The sequence below is a fragment of the Chiloscyllium plagiosum genome, unplaced genomic scaffold (genome assembly GCF_037043375.1).
Source record: "Chiloscyllium plagiosum isolate Xiang-an unplaced genomic scaffold, Cpla_swu_hap1 HiC_scaffold_7, whole genome shotgun sequence".
In the NCBI taxonomy this organism is placed as follows: Eukaryota; Metazoa; Chordata; class Chondrichthyes; order Orectolobiformes; family Hemiscylliidae; genus Chiloscyllium; species Chiloscyllium plagiosum.
Genome location: NW_028270145.1, coordinates 47,759,224 through 47,779,492, shown reverse-complemented (window position 1 = coordinate 47,779,492; position 20,269 = coordinate 47,759,224). Strand labels below are relative to the sequence as shown.

The following is a 20,269-nucleotide window of genomic DNA, read 5'->3' as shown; positions in this document are numbered from 1 at the left end:
TTTTTTGCCATTTAAACAATGTTCAGCTCCTCTACTCTTCCTGCCAAAGTGCATAATCTCACATTTCCTAAATTATATTCCATGTGCCAAGTGTTTGTCCACTTCTTTAACCCGTCTTTATCCCTCTGCAGACTCCTTGTTTCAAACTCACCACTGGCTTTCCCATCTATTTTTGTGCTATCTGCAAACTTTACTGTTATACATTCACTTCCGTCATCCAAGTAATTAATGTATATATTGTAAATAATTATGGCCCCAACATGAATCCCTGTGGAATTTCACTAGTTACAAACTGCCATCCCGAAATTGTCCCCTTTCTTCCAATTCTCTGTCTTATATTGGTTAGCATAGGGTCAGAGAGTGTGGAAACAGACTCTTTGGTCTAACTAGTGCACGCCTACAATGTTTGCAAACAAAACCAATCCCACCTGCCTGCATTTGGCCCAAATGCCTCCAAACCTTTCCTATTCATGTACTAATCCAAATGACTTTTAAATGTTGTAAATGTACCTGCATGCACCACTTCCTCTGGCAGTTCATCTCACATACTAACCATTCTCTGTGTAAAGCCATTGCCCCTCATTCCTTTATGCAAGTTAATATACTACTTCCAACACCATGGGCTTTTATCTTATTAAGTAGCCTAATGTATGCACCTTATCAAACGTCTTCTGAAAATCCAAACTGCTTTCCATTTAAAATCTGAACCTTTTTACAATTATTTTCCCACATCCATTACATTTAATGATGTTTCTGCTTTATATCAATGACAATGTTGAAAAGCTTACAGTGGTTTCAATCTGCCACTCACTTTTATCAGCAATCGATAGGGAGAAAATAAGTCCTACTAACATGTTTAAGTGGGAAAATATGATAATGCATTTAGCATTGCTGAAATTTTCTTTGACTTTTGGCGCTTACCTCTTGCAAACAATATCATAGAAAGGATAGATAAAATAATCATTCATCAGACAACTAAAAAAAAGCAGGCAGAACTGAGAATAATAGTTACATTACAACCTTTGATATAAGCCGATTAATTTTTTAAATTAACACTGACAATATTTAATTGCATACAGCTTAAACATGCTGTCTTTGTTAGTAATTAATAGATGATTGAATTTACTTGTAAAATATAATTGGTTTTCAATGAGATTTACTCATTCATTATATCTTAAAAATAAAAAAATGTTTCCCACAGCTGTGGCTGGGTGTAATGAAGCATCAGGGTACGGCGACGAATGGAAGGAAGTCAGCATTCATCACAGAGTTCACCCAATTTTATATCCTTATCATTCACATGTAAAGGCACCTCAGGATCACCACCCACCTCTTCTTACACATCAGAACTCAATTTCCTTCTATGGATAAAAACTGGGAAACCTCCTCAATTCATTTAAAATATCTCTTCATTCTCCAGCACTTTTTTCCAATCAGAAAAGTACTCACCACACTCATTTTATAATCCCCACTAAAACCATTATTTTCTCTCAAATTGGCTGCTCCTCTGCTCAATTAAAGTTTAGCAGACTTGAAAGAATCTGGTGCGAAACAAGATTCACCATTTACTGTCAGATGTGGCTGGACCTCAAAAAGCGTGACTGAATCCTCTGTCATCTATAAACAATACTCCATATTCCAGATCAATCGGAATGCAAAGAAAGCCCCACATTTCTTTCTCTACCACAAACTCTACCTCCACCCTCACCTCGAACAATAAGAGCGAGATGCTCACGGACTCTTCTGTTACTGACATTGAGAAGATCCAATCAGCTGCTTCTGTCAGTCCCTTCCAACAGTCCAAACTTCGTCTAAGATTCCCAGGCTTAATTCTCATGGTGCAGTGGTAGTGTCCCTACTTCAGAGCTAGGAGGCACAGGTTCAAGTCCCACCTGCTCCAGGGGTGTGTAATAGCATCTCTGAACAGGTTAATGAGAAAATATTCCCCTAAGGACCAAATAATACTCATTTTTCTATGTGACTATTATTTCTAGGTTCGTGTATAGATTTGTAGCACGGGTGTTGGATGCCGTGGTTGTGGGTATGTTTGCCGAACCGGTAAGTTGATTTGCAGATGTTTCGTCCCCCGTATAGGAGACTTCTTCAGTGCTTTGGAGCCTTCTGTGAAGTGCTGCTGTACTGTGTCTTCTGGAATTTAAATTTGATTCCGGTACTGCAGCTTCTCATTGTTTTTAGAAGTTTCCCCATCACCAAAGTTAAACTGACCGGTCTGTTACAGCTGAGCTGATCTTTACAACACTGTTTCAAAAGATGACATAACTTCTGCAATGCTGCAATCCTCCTGAATCCAGAGAAGATTTAAAGATAATGCCAGTGCCTCTGCAATCTCCACTTTCCCTTCCTTTGTATCCTTAAATGCATCACATCTGGTTCCACTGCTTCTTCAACTTTAAGTATCGGCAGCTTATCCAGTGTCAAATCCCTATTAATTTTAAGTCCTTCTAATAACTGACTACCCCAACTCAAACCTTCCATTCCTCTCAAAATGTCCCTGGAAGTGTTATCACCTCCCAAAGCCATGCAAATTCTTCCCAGAATTTCCTGTTTGAATCCCTCTGAAGACGGAGTCTCCCCGCCAAGGTACTGAAATAGCTTTCTGGTACCACAAATGACATCCAATGTAACATGACAAAGGTAAACATTCTCTTTTCATCTTTCTTGATCTGTCTGCAGCCATAGGCACAGTTGACCATTCTGTTAGAGAAGTCATGATAATTCCTTTTGGAACACTGGGACTAACAGAGTTCAGATGATTTCCTATACTAGCATATGTTGAACCTCCTGATGTCCACAGAAAAACATTCTCCTCAAAGCATACCACCAACTGACAGCTAACAACGTACTTTCATTGACACAGGACCTCAAAAATGTCCCATTTACTTGTCTGATCTCCCAGCTGACTGGCACTTTCCAAACTGAAGATAGTCACACTTCTCGATGGCACAAATCCTGATTGACTGCAAACTTCACCAATTGATGAGTGGCTGGAGTACTGAAGTCCCAGTCTCGTCCACCAACATTGTCTCTGGCAGCCCCAAAGGATCTATTCTTGGCCCCTTCCCATCTTTTAATACAACAACGTCATTGGAAAGTAATCTGACATTCTGCATGAATAGAGTAATACTTTCCCACACCTTTCTCAACTCTCTTACTGTGGAAAAATGATCTGACTGTTTATCCTGCATCCAGTACTGGATGAGCAGATGGTTCATCCAATTAAATATCAGGATGTTTGAAGCCATTGTTTTCTATCTCCACTCCAACCTTCGTCCTCCAGCTAGTGACTCCATTCCTCTCGCTGGCAGCAGGCTGAGATTAAGCCAGAAACATAGTGTCATATTTACTCCTGAAATAAGTTTCTGACCTCACATTCACGTCATCACTAAGATCACTTATTTCCACTCTATAACATTGCACATTTTGCCTGAGCTTGTCAGCCACTGAGCCCCTCATTACTGCCTTTACTGTTTCTGGACTTGACTATTCCAATGCACTCCTGACTGGTCTGCTACATTCTACTATCTGCACACCTACAATCATTCAGGTTTCTGCCCCTCCCTACCTATGACTTAACTTACAGCATGTCCCATACTTCTGTATTCCCTGACCTATATTGATACCTGTCCAAGCAAAGCCATTGTCTTAAAATTCTCATCCTTACTTTTGAATCTCTACATGACCTGCCACCTCCTCATCTTTGTAATCTCCCTTTGTCAAATAGTCTTCTGAGATATCTGCACACATCTAATTTTGCCTCTTGTGCATTGCCAATTTTAGTTTTTGCAATGTTGCTGGCTGTGCCTAGAGTTTTTGGCCTACAAGGTCTGGACTTTCAATCCTACAATTTGCTGCTTTTTTTTGTTCTTGCTTTCTTCCCTGAACCTAGCTCTGTGACCAAGCTTTTGATTACCCGATTTAAGACCTGATATGGTTCTGCATCATATTTTGCTTTATAATGCCCCTGTGAGGTATCTTGGAATGTTCTGTTACGTTAATGGTGCTTGTTGCTGTATTCATTGGTACTGAAGTTATTACAAGAATTCCATGAATAATAAAAGTGGCAATGCCTGGATTAGTTAGTTGTCATGGAAAAATATTCAACAAATAGTCTGAAAGCCTGAACGTTTGTTTGGTCTATTTTAAGGACCATTTTTGACATGAACTTAGGCTATTCCCTCCAGTTCATTCTTTATATGTGACCAGAGCTCATGACCTTTCTCTTAATTTCCATTGGTTAACAAAGAGGCCAACAGCTGCTTTATCTATTTGCATTCTGTAAATATACACAAAGAAGTAATTGGGTGATTTCTGTCAGTAGCTGGAGTCAAGGCATACTGTTGGGGTATAGTAGAAAAAGAATAGGCTCAGGAACACTGTTAACATCAGGTAAAGGGAGACTTCCTCTATGTCTAATGATTCTCGATGAGACTCAATTGTCTTCAGAGTGTGCAAAATGGTGTTACCCTACATTAACATTGCTTAGCTTGCTGAATGCAAGTAATGTTTTAAAATAGAATAATATTTATTCTAACCGTATAGTTGCATTGCCAATTCTGTGATTTGCTGGATTCTCTTCTCTTGTTCTGGTACGGTAGGCCACATAAACTTTTCAAACTGCTTGTAAAGAATTCCCACTGCTTCCTTTGTCTTGCACTCAGCAGAATACTTCCCAACTCGAACAACTGTACCACTTGCATCCTCACACCAAAATTGACTCTGAAATGCGAGCAAACAATTCAATATATTTCATAATACACGCATATAAACACATTTCTAAAAATGCCACATCACTTGTCAACAATTTTAAGTGCAGAAAACATGTTCAATCTCACAAAGCTGGAGCACAAAAAGACCATTCAATAAATCCTTTCCTTCCCCAGACTTTGAATAATTTTCAATCGGAAATTCTTTCTCACTTCTCTATTTTGTCTCTGGAGGAATCTTAAATGCTGTACTTTTTTAGATGCCATATATATATAGTATATAGTGAGAGGCTATGGTACTTTAACAAAATTTTTCATATATAATTTGAGTATACTGGAAATTATTTTAAAAATTAAATAGAGTTAAGATGCACTCGATGAATAGTCAACAATCACATGGGGGATTCCAGCACTTCGGTGCAAGGACAAGACTGAAGCATTTTGCTTGGATTTTAGCCTGAAATGCTGGGTGGATGATTCATCTTTACCTTCTCTGGAGGTATCCACATCATAAACATCAGACTTCAGCCAATTTGATTCACTTCACAGATATTAAGGAACTGCTGAAGACATTGGGTGTTATACAGGCTGTGGGCCCTGACAACATTCCTGCAAAAGTACTTAAGAATTGTGTTCCACATCCAGACACAGCCACAGCCACGTTATTTCAGTATGACTACAGCAATGGCATTGACCTGGCAATGTGGAAAATTGCCCAGGTATGTCCTGTACACAAAAATCCAGGACAAATCCGGTTTCCAGCTGATCAGTCTACTCTTGATCATCAGCAAAGCAGCAGAAACCATAATCTGTAGAGTTATCAACAGCACCTTATCAGAAATAACCTGCTCACTGACAGTCAGTTAGGTTCTGCATTGATCACTGAGCTTCTGATCTCATTATACCCTTGGTCCAAGCATGGACAAAAGAGCTCAATGACAGAGGTAAGATGAGAGTGACTGTTGTTGCTATCAGGGCAACAGTTGACCTAGTATGGTACCTAGGAGTCAAAGAAAAACTGAAATAAATGGGAAAAAACAAATAATTGTGGATGCTGTAAATCAGAAACAAAAACAGAAGGTGCTGGAAAAGCTCAGCAGGCTGGCAGGATCTGTGGAGAGATATCAGATTTAACGTTTCAGGTCAAGTGACTCCTCAGAACTGAGATGCTGCCAGACCTGCTGAGCTTTTCCAGAAATTTCTGTTTTTGTTTCTAAAATAAATGGGAATTGGGAGGAAAACTCTTAGCTGGCTGGTGCAAGCCCCAGAATAAAGGGAGATGACTGCAGTTGTTGGAGCTCAATCATCTTAGATCTCAGGAATTTCTAATAGAGTTGCTTTGGGTACATATTCTTTAATCAACCCTTTAAGATATGTAGTATTACACCTCAAGAGCAGGTGGATCTTGATACTAGGCCTTCTGGTCAAGAGATAGGGATATTATCACTGCACCAAAGGAGCCCTTAGTACTTTTGGGTAGTAACACATTTCCACCACTTTTGGGTAGTATCCCATGTCTAATCATCTATGGTTGCTTTGTCAATAATTATCAGATTAAAATATGATCCAGAAGTAGGGATGTTCAATGATGATTACACAGTGTTCTGCAGAATGCACAACTCCTCAGATACTGAAGCAGTTCATCTTTACATACATCAAATATTAGACAACATCCAGGCATGAGCTCTCAGTAGGAAGTAACATTTACACTCCACAACTGCCAGGCAGCAATCATATCAAACAAGAGGGAATCTAAGCATTGTCCCTTAATCTCCAATTGCATATCCTAATTGAATACTCCACTATTAACAACCTGAGCATTACCATTGACTGTACTGGCCCAGCCATATAAATACTGTAGCAAAAGACTAGGTGTTATAACATGGCTGTGAACCTTTCTGCTAATTAAACCAAACACCCAGAAAGAGCTCACCTCACCTTGTAATTTGTTAAAGTATGAGTGATAGAGAACTCACAAATCCCAATATTTAAAGAAAAATAATTCCAATTTATTCCTTAACTCTAAAGTGAACATTAAACAACAACTATTCACAACTCTAAGACTCCTTTCTCTTAAATGCTTGTTATCTACCTCCAACTCTATAACAATATACTGTTCCAATAAAAAAATCCTGTATTAAAATTACATCAGCTTAATTGTAAAACCACACAGTGGCTGTCATCTCCGGTGTTGGCCTTCTTTTGGTTGCAGATCTCCCTGGGTCACCTTCTGTCTTTTACTGCAAAGATGTTTCAAATGAAAAACATACCTTTGATCGAGAGTGTTCTGAAGACAGTCTCTCTCGATGGCAGTTTACTCTGTGTCTGACTTTCAAACTGCCTGCCTCTTTTATCGCCCCAACATTGGATCATCTCATTGGTCCGATGTTGGCAAAACAATAAATTCAAAATTGATTGGGTTTTGGTATCCTGGGGCATAATTTTAACTGGTTGGTTAAATTTGAATTGTCAAACTAGCAACCAACTCAGCAATCTGTTTCACAGCCAAATGTTACATATTTTCAAATTTCTATTACACTCAGAGACTGCTAGTTAGTCGTATGACAGGTGCTTGTAAGCTCTCAGTACAAAACAACATTCACTCTCTCTTAAAGGTACAGTACACACCCTCAACTTCATAACACTATGTTAAAAGTTAGGAATTCTGCAGTGAGTGATTCACTTCCCGACTCCTCACTACCTGCCCACCAAGTCAGGCTCTGCACCTGCCTGAATGGCTGCAGCTCCAACTGCAGTCAAGAACCTTGACACCATCTTGGACAAAGCAACCTGCTTGATTGATGTCCTATCACCTTTCATACTCATCCCTTCCCTACCAATGTGTAGCTATAGCAGTTTGTTACACATATGGGATGTACTGCATTAACTCACCGAGGCTCCTCAAACAGTACTTTCCAAACCTGTCACCTGTACCAACAAGGACAACACCCACAGATGCATGGGATCACAATCACCTGCAAGTTTCTGTCCAAAACACACATCCACTTGTCTTTGATCAACATTGCTATTTATTCACTGTAACTGGGTCAAATTCCTGCAACTCAATTCCTAACATCATTGTGGGTGTTCTCACAGCAAATGGACTGCAGCAGATCAAGAAAGCAGTGCATCACTACCTTGGCAAAGGCAATTATGGATCAGCAATAAGTATTGGCTTAGCCAGCAACACTCACTTACCAAAAGGCTTCAGGCAAGAGTGTTCACTTTTACTATTAAAAACAGATATTTGTCAGATATTTGAAATGATTGATAAGATCAATGGGAAAAGGGAAAAGTCTGAAAAGCAGAAAGCAAGTGTGGAGTAAGCAACAGGATATTCAAACTTGAACATTATCATTTCTATGCAGTTGCTCCTAAGACAAAAATGTTAAATTAGGTCTAACTCCACAGAAGTACTATAATATCTACCTCTTCCATAGCCTGTTGTAATTGCATCGTCATGTCCAAGCTTTGTTTGTATTCCTCCACTGTCCTGTCAAGCTCATTCACTTGTTTCTGTACTTCATTCAAGGATTCTTCAAGTACATTTATTTCCATTCTTGGGATATGCTTTTCCAGTGCAGCAGTGCCTTTTGTCACATACTGAATCATTTTCTTTTTGAATATCTTTTAATACAGAAAACACAACGTAGATCAGATACCTGTAGCAAAGAGTAAGGTACACTAAATGTCTTCAGGTCGGTGATTAAAATCTAACAAAAATCATTTCAAGCATTACCTCAAATCTTTCAGTATATATTTCAACTTGCTGGATTTGATTTCTGACAGCTTTCAGATTGCGGAATTTTTCATTTTTCTTTAGATAATTAAATTTCAAGTTATTAAACTTCTTCTTGAGTTCTTTGTAGGATTCCTTTAACTAAAAATATATATTTTGCAGGATTATTATACATTCATCATCAACTTTAAACTGAACTTCATAGCAATGATTAAACCTTATTAATATGTGATCATAAAGGAACTGGTTTTCATTTCTCATAATATTACTAGAGGGATTATATTATTTCATTAAATGTACAAGACAGTGCACTTGTCATTACATACGTGAATCATTATAGAATAGAAATAATAAATATTGGAACATTAATTTTCAATTATAATGCAAATATACACTTATTTTAATTGCATCTGGGAGGGAAGGAATTTTACAGCTTTTAGATGTCAAATCCTGAAGTAAATCAACAGAGTTATGGGCAAACTAAAAGAAATTACAGCTTGTTTTCTACCTAGAAGACAAATGTAGTTGCCTAGTCATAGCCAAAGAAATTTGTCACACTATATGAATGATGGCAATGTCAGCTGTTGGGGATAGTCACACCAACCATAACAGCATTGTGCTTGGAGGATTAATGACAACACCCTACAGAAAATCACCAAGAAATTAAGAGGTAAAGAAAGTTGTGTATTATAATATTACACCAGTAGCTCAATTAAAACTTTGTCACAGACATATAGGTAGAGATTATTATTTATTGCATATATTTTTGGGAATACAACTGGTGCACATAGCATATCAATTTTTCAGTAAGTCAGCCTGTGCAAGGCTTTGGGCTCAATGTAAATGTGTAAGGGCAATTTTCTAGACAGTCTTGAGGAGCTTTAGCCAATGATCCCTCTACTTCAGTAGCATCTGTGGAAGTAAACTCTAGGTACATTTGTAAAGATTTTCTCTGTGGATTGAGGGAGAATGGGATTACTTCCGGACTCTGCAGTTCTGATGATGGCCCAACAGTCACTTTGTCAATTCTGACATTTTTCCCTCACTTTTGGAAGGCACAGAGTCTGAAAATTATTTTTATTGCAGGGTGAACTGCCTGTGGGAGGCAACTGCTCCAAAACCTCATTCTGAATGTGCAATACAATCCCCAGTCCACTATCTTGGACAGCGTCGGTCTCTCTGTTCAGATACGTGTTGTTGCACAGCACAGAGTCGAATTAGCCCAGTTTAATTTTTACTTGAATATTGAAAGTCTATGACCTTAAAATTATGTTATGGGACTACAGGATATGAACAATTAGAATATTTTTATAAAATTGTTGTGTCCATTACTTTAGAAAAGGGAACAGTAATCTGTTTAAATATAATGGACAAAGTTACAACATTTTGCCAAGGCCCATAATATTGATGTTATATCTGTCATTGTTATTCACACACTTTGGACAAGTAAAACAATGCTTGGTAATCATTGCAAAGCTGGTAACTATCAAACTGTAAGGTTACAATTCTGGCATTTTCTTACTTTTAAATTACTTATTCACTCAATGTTTTAGTCCCATCAGTTAGTCTGCCCGTTGGTATCTCTAGATGATACATTCCCTTAAGAGGTTAGTAGGCAACTCGTTCTCAACACCATTCTAATAATGGCATAAGAACGAAATGTAGGAATTCCTGAATTGCATGCTCATTCTTTCTAAGAGGATGCATGGAATGTGGTTTCGAACACCACTCCCAATCACCACCCACACCCCTTCCTCAATCATTATTACAATGAATTTGACACCAAGAACTTGAAGGAGTGAGGGCTGCAGTCATCTGACCTTGCTGGATTACTTTGTATCAAATCTATTTTTATACTTCTTCCATATGAATACATTTAGAATGACAGCAGATGCAGAGTTGTGTATCAAACATTGAGATTTCGCATCATAATTTATTTTAAATCAGTTTTAAAAAAATCAGTTTTCAATGACTTTCACATTTGAACGAAAACAAAACCACCATTTACAAATTTGAAAAGATTTTTTAAATTGCTATTTGTAAAGCATTGAGGTTAGGGTAAGAAGGAGTAATTATTTACTTTATATATCACTATATCTCTTGGTTAAGACCAGAAAATAAGTGACAGTATTGGAATACAATTTATAGAAATACGCAGTTATTGGTATGGGAATAATACCAGTATAATTCAAACGCATGTCAAAGAGAAACAACTGTTCTTTCCTCCGTATCTTTTTATAGGTCTACAGTCACTTGCTACTTTTACACTTCACAGCATCTCTCCTAATGCAGCTGCTAAGCTTACTAATTTATTTTACAAGATATTTTACAAGATCTCATTTGGATAAACATGTAGGGTGCAATTTACACGACCTCAGTGGAGTGTTTGAAGGAGGACGGCATACAAAATCAAGTGGATGGAGAACCCTTACATTCCCATCCACCTGACCTACCTTTTATTTTACTGACCCACCTCTTATATTACCTCCCTTCGGCTATTGAGGCTGTTCCATGACTAATTCATTCCACTTCCACTCTGTTGTGTGTGGCTGGGGAAAGCAGAAGCAAAACAGCCAGCCAGGTACATTTCATAGCATAGAGATAGCCCTAAGGAAGTAGAGTATCTCTTTTGGGGGATCTGCTGGGCCCAGTGGGGCACTTTTTTTGCTCCCCTATCCCCAAATGATACATCCCTCTCCCTACAACCACTCCCACCGCACCCCCCTCCCAGTCTCTAAAACCCAAGCCCATACACACTTGTTTGGATCTCTGATCCCTCCTCAGTCAAAATGTCCGAATGTACCTTAAAGATTGGTAGCCATGCTTTTCCTACAATGTGTAGTACAAGCAGCAGCAACTAGTGGCTTCTTGGACTATAGAGTTGTCGCAGTTCTCAAGGATGGCAATTCCTGCTCTTAAGGCAATCATGCAGAGCAGCCAAATTTAAATTTGGTGCCACGTTAGCCATTTTTGTGACTGTGGGATTTGAGAGGATCTATTCGCTTGAGAGCTGCTGATATAATGTGTGTTACCCTTTCTGATTCAGATATATTTGCATGGTCACAGGTTTAATGAGTTGCATTTGCTGATTCAGTTTCAATGACATTCTGAGTTTGATAGTTTGTTAATATAGCTTTCATAAACAAAACTGTGGTATGAACAGGGCTCCTGCTACTACCTGCTGAAATTTACAACACTGAAAGCATCTTCAAAATCTACTTTTGTTTGTACCACATCACGATCGTTATATTGATGGATTTTCCAAGGAGAGGCAATTGATGCAGAAAGCAATTTTGCACCTTCTTTACACAAGAAGGGCTCCACATTTTTACAAGAAGCTTCTGAATCAGGGTTTCTTCAGAAATGCAGAACTGCACTTCCATTCTGACAGATCCCTGGTAGTACAGAACAGACAGGGGAAGGCGAACCACACCCCGTTTTCACAGTAGGCAGCTGTTGCATCCATCCATAAATGGGATAGGTCGGTGTGTCAACTCCTTAGACTGAAAATGCAAAGATATGCATCGCAGTCCAATGAAATGCAAGTTTTACAATGATTAAAAGATAAACTAACATTAAAGTAATGATTGTCACAATGACACTTGTTCTGTGAATCTAATAATTTAATTGTTGTTACTGCGATTATAGACTTTTGGTATTGAAATCAACATTTTAGTATTTCTTTTAGTATGCATCTTCACTAAGGACTGAGGGTCCGGTCTCACTGTGATTTGGTGCTATGTTTCTACATATTCCACAACACAATTTCCTAGCCCCATTAAACTTCATGCACTTCTAAATTACACTATAATTTAAAACTGCAAATTCCCATTTCTTTGTCTAAAGCACATATAAGTACTCAAGTTGAATGCTGGCAAATCTTTAAATGCACAACTAAAGACTTCTAAGTTTTTGTAAAAGATCATCTAACTTGATCATATTTTGTCATTTATTCATACTGAACCTGAATCTAAAATATAATATTTTTGTGGTAACAATTGATAGTATGTGAATGAAAATTCAAAATATACTGGAATGACAATATTCAGAGAACTAGACAACAAAATACGAATGGCTGAACAATATCTCATGCTTGTACTAAATTAAATATTAATTTGTTTGGCCTGGATCAGATCTCTATATGAGAAAGTTCATTCAACACATGTTGCTTGTTCATTCTTAAGAACATTACAAACAAGAGATGGATGCCTGGAAGGGCTTGATCTGATATGTTTCAAGAAGATCACTCCTCATTCGTCTAACCGCCAATGGATATAAGCCTAAGGTGCTCATTTGTTTCATAGATACACCTGATTCTACCCTATAGTTACATTAGGTGAAGAGTAATCTATCTTGTTTATTTGTTCATGTCCATGCACTCATGTGAGTGTTCCACAGAGAGTTTTATGTGATGTGCAACTCTGTGGTGTCACTGCAAGGTTGTTTCAAGGTCTTGAAGCTCTTACACAAAATGCCAGTTACAGGTTATGAACCTAACACTGACTGATTATCACAACAGTCCAAAGATGTGCAGGTTAGGTTATTGGTCACGCTAAATTGCCCCATAGTAGCCAGAGATGTGCAGGCCAGGTGGATTAGGCATGGGAAATGCTGGGTTACGGGATGGAGTTGGGGGCTAGGTCTGGGTGGGATGCTCTTCAGAGGGTCGATGCAGACTCAATAGGCCGAATGGCCTCTTTTTGCACTGTAGGGATTTCCACGACTCTACGACTCTCCATTTCCTACGTCAAGAAAAATCCTACAGTTTCCTCACTCCTAGCATCTTAATACTTTTCAAATTATTTCTCCCTTTCACATGGAAGTCAAAACTAACAATAAAAATAAGAATTTAAATTCATTTGGCTCTTTTAATGTAAAGAAACATCCCAAGGTCCTTCAAATAAGAATTATAAAACAAGATTCAGCCACATAAAAGGTAAGTCAGTTTGTGTGGATCTTTTAGAGCATATAAACAGTGAAACACACAGTCACTGAGTTGGTACTGAGTTTCTTTGACATTGAACTAATTTTTCCAAGTTTATTCTGCTTTTATTGCAACACTTGCTGGGAAATGTGAACTTCTACTCCCAACAAATTAATTTTAGCTTGAAAACACAGATAACTAAAATTTCCTACATGTTGCTTTAGTTCTTCCAGATATTTAAGGAAATTCTTGTCTTGTTGGGGTTTGCTGATTATGGAAATGGGACGATGAAGAAAACGGGATGTCACTGAGTTAAAGTTCCAGTCAGAAGATGGACCTGATACTGCTCAGTCTTCTGCTCCATAGCATTATCATGTACAATGCGACAGTAAATACTTCCAATATTTACTAAGAGGTCAGGCCTCACCTTATATCAATACATGAAGATCCCCTACAGGAGAGTGATCAAACATGGTGACAGCAATGAACACACTAGTCTCAGGAAGTGTTTGTTCAGAAAAACCTAACGAATCATGAGGCAATGTTGAATTACAAAGCAAGAAGATTCTCAGAAGATTTCACAAAAAGAACAAATTGGTGACTTTTTTGAAGTGAGATGAAGCATTTGAACACTTATCCAAAGTGCAATGAAGTAGTTAAAGACTTAGCAAGGTGAGATGCAGCAAAATATACGCTGAAAGTGCAGCACAATCAGCCCAGCCAAACAGTCCCCATCTCTTCTACAGCCCTCAGATGCTTTCAAAGGCATACATATGGGAGTTGAAGACACACTTTGCAGGTAGGGTCTCCACCTGCTGCTGACAGTAAGGTACCCATAAAGTCTCAAAAACAGAAAGTACTAGAAAAGCTCAACAGGTCTGGCAGCATCTGTGAAGAGGAATCAAAGTTAATATTTTGGGTCCATTGACCCTTCCTCAGAACTCTGAGCTTTTCCAGCAACTTCTGTTTTTGTTTCTGATAGACAGTAGTTCTTTTGGTTTTTATTTATCCAATTTGTCTCAGTAGGTTTTCAGTCTTAGTGGTGTTTAATCCTTATTTGAGCCCAAAGAGGAACTTGACTATTGAATATGTCCAATCCAATCAGAGGTGTCATCAGCCAGGGAAATTGACAGATTCCTTTATTAATGCTTTATACAGATATGCCATTGGACATTGTTCTATATTGCATAAACTCATTTGTCAATGTAAAGGCAAAAATATAGATTTGTTCTAATAAAATCTCAATGTTAGAGCAAACCACCCAGCATACTATGCAGGCTAAGTGAAAAGCACATCATGTGGATTCACACTAATACAATTTCAAGGCTTAATCTGAGCCAATGGGTTGGCCAGGCTGAAAGATGTCCACATCGTCCAATGGAAATCCCACCAACAATTGAAGGAGAGGCCGGAAACCAGATTTTGACGGTGGTATGATGGTGGAAACAAGCTTTAGAAGTGACAGGACTGTTCAATGGGAGAGTCAAATGTTCGCTGTGTGACAGATTTAATAACTATCAGCAACTTTGAAAAGTAAGGTTGTCTTTTCAGAATAATTTGAGAGATCACCCCCACAATGTGGGAACTTGCAGCAGGTTGAACAGTAAGAAGTACTTTCTAGATCACATTGAGGTTCATGACCAAATCAAGGTTCTTGGCCAGTTGCTTTAAATGTTAATATTTTTAATACCAAATTATTCCTTGATTCAGGTTTAATCATAACTGTACTGTCTCCCAGCATAAAGTAGCTTTACACGAGATCTTCGATGAGATCGAGACTCTTGGAGGTGTTAGCCTCCAGCTCTAAGCTGGACCGAAGTGACACTTACTTAAATCGGTTAAAATCACACAACACCAGGTGAGAGTCCAACAGGTTTAATTGGAAGCACACTAGCTTTCGGAGCGACGCTCCTTCATCAGGTGGAAGTCCACTACCACCTGATGAAGGAGCGTCGCTCCAAAAGCTAGTGTGCTTCCAATTAAACCTGTTGGACTATAACCTGGTGTTGTGTGATTTTTAACTTTGGACACCCCAGTCCAACACCAGCATCTCCAAATCTTAAATCGGTAAAGTAGTTTGAGAGCTTTAAGAGGTTTTCAGGAACCAAACCAAACGCTTGCTAAGTCATTAGGTTTTTATGTAATTGGATCTTTTGTTTCTCAATTATTTAATAATTTACAGGGATAGAAAATACGTTAGATGATACTAAAATAAGCAGAATATAGGTTGCAATGAAGAAACAAGAAATTTATAATTTTTTTATGGATAACTTAGATGAATGGGCCAAAATTTGGTAGATTAATTTTCATGCAGATAAGTCTGAGGTTATCCATTTTGGTCAGAGCAATAGAAAGGCAATGTATTATCTAAATGGATAGAACATTTAAAGTGCTTTGGCGCATGGGAACCCTGGTGTCCTTGTGCATGAATCACAAAACAAAACAGGACGCAAATAAAACAGGTAATAAGGAAGGTAAATTGAATTTTTACATTCATTTCTAAAGGAATAGAATATAAAAGCAGGGAAGTATTGCTGCAACTGTACAAGATATTAGTGAGACCACACCTGGAGTACTGCATAGAATGTTGGTCTCCTTGCTGGAGGAGGGTTTGTAGTTGCATTGGAGGCAGTTTAGAGGAGGCTCAATTAATTGACTCCAAAGATGAAGAGTTTATCTTATGAAGAGAGATTGAGCAGTTTAGGCCCATACTTTGAGTTTAGAAGAATGAATGGATATCTAACTGAGGTATATAAGATGCTAATGGGGATAGACAAAGCAGACATAAAAAAGATATTTCATCAAATTAGGCAATCTAGAATGAGAGGATATTGTTTTAGGATAAACACCAGCAGATTTAAAACAGAGATGAGGAAAAATTACTTTTCTCATAGGGTTGAGAATCTGCAGAATTCACTACCCCAGAATGTGTCGAGACTGTGATTCTGAAAAAGCACAGCAGGTCAGGCAGCATCCGAGGAGCAGGAGAATCGATGTTTCGGACATAAGCGCTTCATTAGGAATGAGGCTTGTGGGGCTGAGAGATAAATGGGAGGCGGGTGGGGGGTGGGAGGGAGAGGGGGGGAAGGAAGCTGAGAAAGCGATAGGTAGATGAAGATGAGGGAGAAGGTGATATGTCGAAGAGGAGGGTGGACCGGATAGGTGGGAAAGGTGATGGATGGGTCTAGAGGGCAATGCCGAGTTGAGGCTTGGGACTGGGATAATGTGGGTGGGAGGGAAATGAGGAAACTGTTGAAATCCACATTGATCCCGTGTGGTTGCAGGGTCCAAGGTGGAATATGAGGCGTTCTTCCTCCAGACATCAGATGGTAAGGGTTTGGTGATGGAGGAGGCCCAGGACCTGCATGTTCTTGATGGAGTGGGAGGCAGAATGAAGTGTTTAGCTATGGGGTAGTGGGATTGATTGGTGTGGGTGTCTCAGAGATGTTCTCTGAAAAGATCCGCAAGCAGGCCTCCTATCTCCCCGATGTAGAGGAGACTACATCGGGTGCAATGGATACAGTTGATAACATTGGTGGAGGTACAGGTAAATTTCTGTCAGATGTGGAAGGACCCTTTGGGGCTTGGATGGAGGTGAGGGGAAGTGGTGTGGGCGCAGGTTTTGCACTTCCTACAGTGGCAGGGGAAGGTGCAGGGGTGGGCTGTGAGTTGGTGAGGGGTGGGGCATGGACCTGACAAGGGAGTTGTGGAGGGAATGATCTCTTCGGAATGCTGATAGGGGTGAGTCGGAAATATGTCTCTGGTGGTGGGGTCCGTTTGTAGGTGGCGGAAGTGGCAGAGGATGATGCGATGTATGCGTAAGCTGGTGGGATGGAAGGTGAGAAACGTCGATTCTCCTGCTCCGAGCTTGGATGCTGCCTGAGCTGTTGTGCTTTCCAGCACCACACTCAACTCTGATCTCCAGTATCTGCATTCCTCACTTTCTCCTATCCCAGAATGTGTGGATGTTGAGACTTGTAGTAAATTTAAGGAGGAGGTAGACAGAGTTTTAACTAGTAATGGGTTGAAGAAATATAGAGCATGGATAGGAAAGTGGAGTTGACACCAAGATCAGATTAGCCACGGTCGTACCAAATGGTGGAACACGCTTGAGGGGCTGAATTGCCTCCTCTTGCTATTAGTTCTTATACGAGTGTCACTGATAAGGCCAACATTTATTGTCCATCCTTCATTGGCCTTATACTAAATGGCTTGTTAAGCCTTTTCACTGAGCAGTGCAGAGTCAACTCATTGCAGTATATTGTGATGTCAAATGTATGCTGATCTTGGGAAGGATGGTAAATTTTCTTCCCTAAAGAATATTAGTGAACCAGACGGTTCATGTTTATCATTACTGAGGCTAGCTTTTAAATTCCAGATTTTATGACTTGGTGTCACGTTTTTAGAACCCATGTTCTCAGAAAATTAGCTTGGACCTCTGGAGTTATGGTGCTGTGATATTATCACTGCACGCCGTCTCTCTCTATTTGGTGTAGTGCTCTCCATATCAGCAAGATGCTTTTGGGTGTTTGATGATTTCAGCCAATAACCTATAATCCATTCAGTTATGAACTGCCATGCTCAGGTGGTTGTTACATTCAATTATGAGGCTATTTTTTAGCCTGTTCAGAAAGATGTGTCTTTTACCCGTGGGCGGCATGGTGTCACAGGGGTTAGCACTGCTGCCTCACAGCGCCTGAGACCCGGGTTCAATTCCCGCCTCAGGCGACTGACTGTGTGGAGTTTGCACGTTCTCCCCGTGTCTGCGTGGGTTTCCTCCGGGTGCTCCGGTTTCCTCCCACAGTCCAAAGATGTGCAGGGTCAGGTGAATTGGCCATGCTAAATTGCCCGTAGTGTTAGGTAAGGGGTAAATGTAGGGGTATGGGTGGGTTTCGCTTCGGCGGGTCAGTGTGGACTTGTTGGGCCGAAGGGCCTGTTTCCACACTGTAATGTAATCTAATCTAAAGACTGGATGGTATTTTGGAAGATGTCCCACTGAAGCGCTATTGAAGTTCTATGTCAAGATGACTGGATGATCTTTGGAGGAATTTTCTCAGCTTTTCCAAGAATTTGGTCAGTAGTGCAAACTCTCACGAATTGGGTTAGTTAAGTCATTTCCAGAAGGAGAGTCTGCAGTAACCTCTTATCACCCCACTACCTCTCCCCTATCCCACCACCAGCACAGCAGACTTCGATGGCCTGAAAGGCCCACTTCTTCTTAGAGATCTATGTCATATTTTCCTAACCCTAACCATGATGCAGTGTGTCAAGATTCCTCTGACACTTTTCTTGATTAGAGAAAGCTGAATCCTTTAACTAATGAAGTGAGGCTAGTTTGAATGATTAGCAATGCTAATGAGAAAGCACTACATCATGAAGTAGTGATGGAAGTTCAAGTACTTTCAGCTTTATGAGGTATCACACTGAGTTTGTATAAGAGTACCAGGTACAGAAAGCTCTACATGAGCAAAGATGTTTTTCAGCATGAGAATAATACTCTAGTCTCATATGAGAGCTGAGAAAACTCTGCCTAGAGACACTCTCAGATGTGACAAGAGGCAATTCATACATTCGTTAGGTCATTATTTTGCTGAGCACACTTTGTGACAGTTCCAGTTGCAATCCCAACAGCACTGACTGCGAATCTTTCAGTCAAAAGCAGCAATGTCTGAAGAATTTTCATTGATTCTTCACACTCCTTGAGCGCATTCTTTGAAGAAATGAAATCCATTGCCTTCCTAGTCGCTCACTCATCTCTTTGTCAAAGAATTGAAAATATGGGGCAGGAATCTCAAGATATTGCTTTCCTGCTATTGTAATTGAACAATGGTAATCTTCAGCTCTTCTTCAAAGCTGTAATTTTGTCATTCAGTGGTCTTTTACCGTCAGATCTTCTTTTCACAATAGGTATTGTGAAAGTGATAAAAGTGTCTGTTGGAATTTGGGGTCCCCTTCAAAACTGAATTGTTTTAGTATTCCATACTGTTTCCTATTTCCTCATTTAATTGTGTTTCTGTAGTATTCTATGAACACAAAGTAAATCTCTCGTATATGAAAACAAGGAGAAAGTGAGGACTGCAGATGCTGGAGATCAGAGCTGAAAATGTGTTGCTGGAAAAGCGCAGCAGGTCAGGCAGCATCCAAGGATAGGAGAATCGACGTTTCGGGCATTATGCGTCAATTCTCCTGCTCCTTGGATGCTGCCTGACCTGCTGCGCTTTTCCAGCAACACATTTTCAGTATATGAAAACAAGGAAAGGTCACAAGAATACTCAGTCATAAAGTTCAACTGAATTGATGTCCAAAATCCATCGAGTGCCACACTGCTCCCTCATTAATGCGGTCTTTGGGAGAATGGCACGGTTATTATTATCACAAGAATAAAGATGGCTACCATAAAATCTGTGAACTAAAGCCTGCAAAATATCAGGAACGAGTACCCCACCATTTCAAATCATAAGGGACAATTCTCCAGGACAGTTTCTGGATTAGTACAACATTCTCATTCATCATTGGTCATTTATTTCTTTGTCAAAATAAATAATGTGTCATTTTTAAACTGCTGCTTCTTAACAAACTCAATAAATCAAGTGAATATTGCTTACAAATGGTCAACTGGTGATATTAGTTAACTGTAATCATGAGCCCCTACAAAATTAATGTTGGTGTCCTGTCAAGCAGAAATTGTACCCTCTTGATGTGTATCCCTCTGTCTTCAGCTTGACACACATTCTGGCTGACATCAGTGTTCTCAGTGCTATGTTCATTGGAATATTGTTATGATTCCTATTCTCTTCAGTTCAGCACCTGACAGCATGATTCCAGGCCAACTTTCCTTCAATTGTTCTCCTGTATCAGTCTGAATGAACAATTCAAGGAGAA

At 39.4% G+C, this 20,269-nt stretch overlaps 1 protein-coding gene across 2 annotated transcripts in view; it reads right to left on the bottom strand.

The window, feature by feature from the left end:
- ccdc141 (coiled-coil domain containing 141) overlaps positions 1–20,269 on the bottom strand; it is a 133,243-nt gene that overhangs the window by 21,811 nt on the left and 91,163 nt on the right. For both annotated transcript variants that reach the window (XM_087988984.1, XM_087988983.1), the window contains exons 18-20: positions 8,464–8,604; positions 8,154–8,351; positions 4,554–4,737 (exon numbers count right to left, since the gene is read on the bottom strand). In XM_087988984.1, coding sequence (XP_087845110.1) covers positions 4,554–4,737; positions 8,154–8,351; positions 8,464–8,604 — 523 coding nt within the window. The remainder of the gene's footprint in view (positions 1–4,553; positions 4,738–8,153; positions 8,352–8,463; positions 8,605–20,269) is intronic.